Source organism: Pyrus communis, chromosome 2 (assembly GCF_963583255.1).
Source record: "Pyrus communis chromosome 2, drPyrComm1.1, whole genome shotgun sequence".
Classification (NCBI taxonomy): domain Eukaryota; kingdom Viridiplantae; phylum Streptophyta; class Magnoliopsida; order Rosales; family Rosaceae; genus Pyrus; species Pyrus communis.
Window position 1 is genome coordinate 22,781,650 of NC_084804.1, and position 5,229 is coordinate 22,786,878.

Genomic DNA, 5,229 nt, shown 5'->3' on the forward strand with positions numbered 1-5,229 from the left:
AATTTCTAGGATAAGTAAGACAACACCAGTACTTATGATGCCTTGTGATGACTCAAACTCTTTTTGTTCTTAATGATTTCTACTTGTTAAATCTATGAACACGCCATTCTAGATTGCATGTTAGGGACTAAGTTAAGTTGAAAACGCCATTCTCTTAACAACCCTATAGAAATCAGATTAAGGTGTGGTAGAAATCAAGTGGGAAAAGGTTTGCACAATCCTAGGTGAAAATGACTAAGGTTCCACGGCAGAGACCAAGGAAGAAAGGGAAAAGGATTGCAGATTCTAGAGATTCTAGAAGAGGGAGAGGCGCCACCTTTGTAGGAATTCTAGAAACAATGTGTTTTGGGGCAGAAATTGGGCTTCTAGAAGGGATAAAGGGCAGATTTCTAGAAGAACTTAGGCTAAGGGGTGCGGCACCTTTGTAGGAGAGGGATTACAACTCATAAACCTTCAAGAAATGGCACATATGCGGCACATAAAGGATTAGGCTTCTAGAATCTGAGTTATGTGTTTAAATGTATATCTAATCCCTTCCAAATAGCTAGAATTAAGGCACAAACTGATTTGGATAAGATAAGATAAGATAGGATAAGGTTGGTTAGGATAGGATAAGATAAGGTTGGATAATGTTCCTTATTTCTTGCTCTTTCCTTATCTTCTTTGTATTTGAACTTCTTTCTCCAGATTTGTAACCATTCCTAGCCTCTCTTGACTTCAATTTCATCCATCCACTTTGCTCCATAGTTAAGTTATCCAATCCATGCCCAAAACTGCTCCAAATGGCTCCAAAATGCACTTTCTTGCTCCTTTTGCCATTAGGACCTACAAACATACGAAAATAGCTTAAAAGACTATAATAAATAGTAATTAACTAACTAAATGCAAGGAAACAACATAACTAAGTAGCATAAATATGCTCCTATCAGAGCGTGCTGATAACATGTTGTGGCCTATTAACTGACAAGGAGAGAAAGGATGTAGCAAGGGAGAAAGTGGAGAAAGTGTAGGGATTTCTCTATGTGTATGAGATGTTGTTATATCTGCTACACAGTGCCTTTATTTATATAGTAGTAAAGAGGAGATTAATTACTTGTCCTACCAGTAAATACAATCCTAGTAGGGAATGAATAACTCGTAACAAAAAATATATCTAGGATTTACATAATCATACTCTAATATAATATTTATAACAGATATAAAAAAAAGAATTGTATTTTTTTGTTTGTTTCATTATTCATGTACTTGAAAATAATCTTTTATTAAACATAAAACCCATGTTTAGTTTAAATAAAGGTACAAGGCATAAGGAGTATCATCACATAATTCCTCAAGCTCTTCTCCCTTCTCTCTCTAAAATTGGTCTACAACACGTGTTGTAAAACTAAAATTTGAGAGAGAGAAAGTAGAGAGGGTGAGGCAAGGGAAGTGAGAGAGAGAGAGAGAGAAGCACTTGAGCAATTTTGTATATTATTCTTCATCCCTAGTGTTTTTATTTATACTAATGATGATGGGCTTTACTTGCCCTTAAAGTAATACAAGTTATACAAGGAAAAATTTTTCTAGATCCTATAGGATTTCTACTTCTAGTTTATACAATCACACTTGTTGTAAAATACTGTATATTGTTGATTAACTGTCAAACTAAACCGTTGATAAAATAAAGCTTTGTTAGATTTTTTATTCAGATGAACAATTTGCATGACAATATAATATTCTAGATATTTTCCAAAAACAATGTTACCTTTCATGTATCATGCTGAAAATTAATTAGTTAGTGCTTATATTCATTAATAGTAGAATATGCTAATTTGGTTCTCCCCTCAATTGCAAGAGTGAGATAAATACTTGGACGCTAAACTAATTATTCGTTCGTTTATGGTTCCATTCACAACTAGTCCATGACTAGAATACTATCCTTTCATAGAGAAAACTGAACCATTATTATTATTAGTTCACAGACCCACATTTCTTCCTTATTTGCCCGTTTTCCCCAGTCAGTACTCCAACATTACCAAGTTTCACCATTGATGCTGCAAAATCGTTATTGAAAAGGAATGGGTTCCCACTGTAAGAGTTCACCATTGCAGCGGTATTTGGATCATTCACCAATGCCTGATCAGATTCTAGAAGACCTGTGTTTTGAACCAGGTTTGTGTAATAGGTATTGTCAAATTTGACATTTGTGGAATCAAGAGGAGCAACATTGCTGTTTGCTTCATCTTTCTTTGGACATATTCTTCTCAAGCTTGATAGGGCCGAAGAATCAAGTGTTGGGTCAGGGTTGCCCAAGCCGTCGAAGTTGAAGAGCCTTCTCTTGAAGGTGAAGCATTGAGCAAACCCTAGGGTGTGTCCACCTTCAGAAAACAAAAGCAAGAAAGGCATTCATGTCGATAATATTAGGAAAGTACTCATGTATAAAGCCTGCAAACGTTTTTTAGATAACGACATCGAAGGATTTGGCTAAACCCCATAATAATCTAGCAAGACTTAGGTTTGAAATTGCTATTCATGGGAGTCAAACCTAAAAATCCTTTCCCTTTCCCTTTTAAGTGAAGATGAATACAACTAGCTAGATTGTAATCCTACAGTGGCAGCCCCTGCAAACTTTTTATCAAAAATATAGCTGGAAGGATACTGAGCCAACAATAAGCTGTAATTAAACATGGTTTAGTGCTCCTTTATTGCTGTCTTCGGGTCCCTAGTGTTTCTAAGTTTGTAACTAGTTTTATTTGTGTATATTTCGCATCAATCTCTTTAGATAAACTATCTAACGCTATGTAGCTAGAACTAAAACAAAGAGATGGTTTGGTTGGAAGAAAGTAAAAAAAAAAAAAGAAGAAGAACCTGAGAGGACTACAACATCTTTAATGTCAAGACCCTTTGATGTGAACTTGGCAGTGATATTCGCTAAAGGCTCAAAAGGTGATGGTATTTGTTCATTAACTGCCTTCACACTTGCTGTCGTTGCATCTCTTCTGCCCAATGGAACAGGCCATAAAGGCCCTCCTGACTAACCCAGAAGAACGAAAATAAAGTGAGACTAAAAATATAAAACTACCATTTCTATACATTTCATATGATACAGCAATGTGTCAAGTACCAGAACAACAGCTTCTCTTGCTGCAAGAGTCAAAATATCGGCACACGAAACAGTTGATGGGCAGAATTTTTCAACATCTGCTTTTATACTGTCGATCACTTCGAACCCTCGAAGAGAATTGTGATTTGCTGGAGCATTCTTCTCGCCCTTGAAGTCATCTGTGTCATCAAGAAGCACTGATCCGTCACATCCCTACGAAAGAACAAAAACTTTGATACGTTAACACCGTGTAACAACAGAGTTGGTCTAAACACTAAAGCATCCTTTTTCAGTAAACACAAAAACTCATTGTTATGAAATTTAATGTTAATTCGTGATCATTGCAAGTAACTTGTATCAATTGCTTTTAAAGAATAAGGGTAAAGGAGAGTACGAAGAATAATATTTACTTTCTAGCATGAATTTGACAAAATGTGGTTGCAAAGGGCATAAAGATGCGGAAAAGTCCGAAGAAGGAAAGAAAAGCTACATTGACAATACAATCATGAAAGTGCATCCGAAGAAGGGATGCAGCCATCCTGGTGTCGTTATTGAGAGCTGCCCAAATATTGTACCGGACAATCATTGACAAGCGAGGACACGATCTGTCGTAGAAATTGTAATCGAGCTGGCTAGTATACGAAAAGGGATACATATGAACAAAAGGACACAAAAACAAGAACAAGCATAAAGGAATGGTGAAGCAGGAGATGATTTTGTGAGTCATAGCTTGTGATCAGTGTCGAAAATTTTCTGTAAGATTCATTTGATGACATCTAAGAGGAGGTTTCACTGTTATTTATAGGCGAAAACGGTGGAAATTCAAAGTGAATTCATTGGTTAAACTCAGAGTGGTAATGCCACTATGGTAGTATAAACTTAATGGCCAACTCTGCAATTAAGTAATCATATTGGAGTATTTTCCGGAGGGCATAAGCCGCCATGATATCATCCATTTCCTATTTTTTATAACATCTTTCTTTCATGCTAACAAAGCAGAAATTCCATTGAAGGGGGTAAGCCACCATGATCTCTTTTTGAAGCAAAAAGAATGTTGTAGTGTCATGAGAGATATCTTTTTTGGAAGATGTCATACTTAAAACAGATGATCGACATGAGCACTACAAAAACAGCCAAAATCTATCAATGCACCGGCGTATGAACCTCTTATTGAGAAGCTTTTTATATAAAATTTGCTGGTGATGATTTTGGACAGTGCAAATTGAAGGACTTTCGTTCAACATTTCGCTATTGCTTGTAGTTTGAGATTGTTTCCAAATAAATACAACTACTAGAAAATGAAGTTTATGTAACATACATTTTGCATACAACAAACCTGCGACTCTGGGGTGAGTATTAAAGAGATCAGCTCATACACATTTGTCCAAGTTTATCAATTCTGCAAATACGAACCACTAAAGAATTTTATTCAACTGAGGAGGAAGTAGCATCTTGAATAAAATCCATTTAGTTATCACTGAATTTCCTATTATATTTGACACGAATCCTGTTGTTAGTCCATAACATTCTTATTTACATAACGAAGAAATTTATATATTCGAAACCACATATTCTCAATTGTTAACTTTTGAAGTTTGTGTATTTTGTATTTTTGTTGTCCTCTAGGAACAGAAACATGATACAAATATATAGAGGAGTTTGAGTGAGTTGCAAACTACACTCAACACTTAAGACTCTAACCTAGAACTTCCTTGAATCAAGCTGAGAAGTCGGCATAGGAAATATAATTAAGCTCCTTGAATTAAGGAGCTGCCAACCAGCTGCCAACCAGTTGCCAACAAGATAAGACTCTTATACATAATTAAGCTCCTTGAATTAAGGAGCTGCCAACCAGATAAGACACTTATACAACTAGATAAAGCACTACTAGGGTTGACACAAACCCTATTACACGGATAATATACAATATACCCAGCTGAAACTGAGGTGATGCTAAAGGTTTAGTGAATAGGTCTGCGAGTTGATCGTAGCTCTTGACAAAATGAGTTTTGATGACCTGTGATTGTACCTGTGCACGGACATAGTGACAATCAACTTCGACGTGCTTGGTTCTCTCGTGGAAGATGGGGTTGGACGCAATGTGCATTGCCGCTTGGTTATCATAGAAAAGAGACATGGACTGAGTA

At 36.2% G+C, this 5,229-nt stretch overlaps 1 protein-coding gene across 1 annotated transcript; it reads right to left on the reverse strand.

Moving 5' to 3' along the window:
- Positions 1 to 1,950: 1,950 nt before the first annotated feature.
- On the reverse strand, positions 1,951 to 3,809 carry LOC137724383 (peroxidase 10). The gene is made up of 4 exons (XM_068463127.1): positions 3,573 to 3,809; positions 3,104 to 3,295; positions 2,848 to 3,013; positions 1,951 to 2,357 (listed from the first exon to the last, which is right to left on the reverse strand). Exons 1-4 carry the CDS (start codon positions 3,807 to 3,809, stop codon positions 1,951 to 1,953), a joined length of 1,002 nt encoding a protein of 333 aa, XP_068319228.1.
- Between the last annotated feature and the right edge of the window lie 1,420 nt (positions 3,810 to 5,229).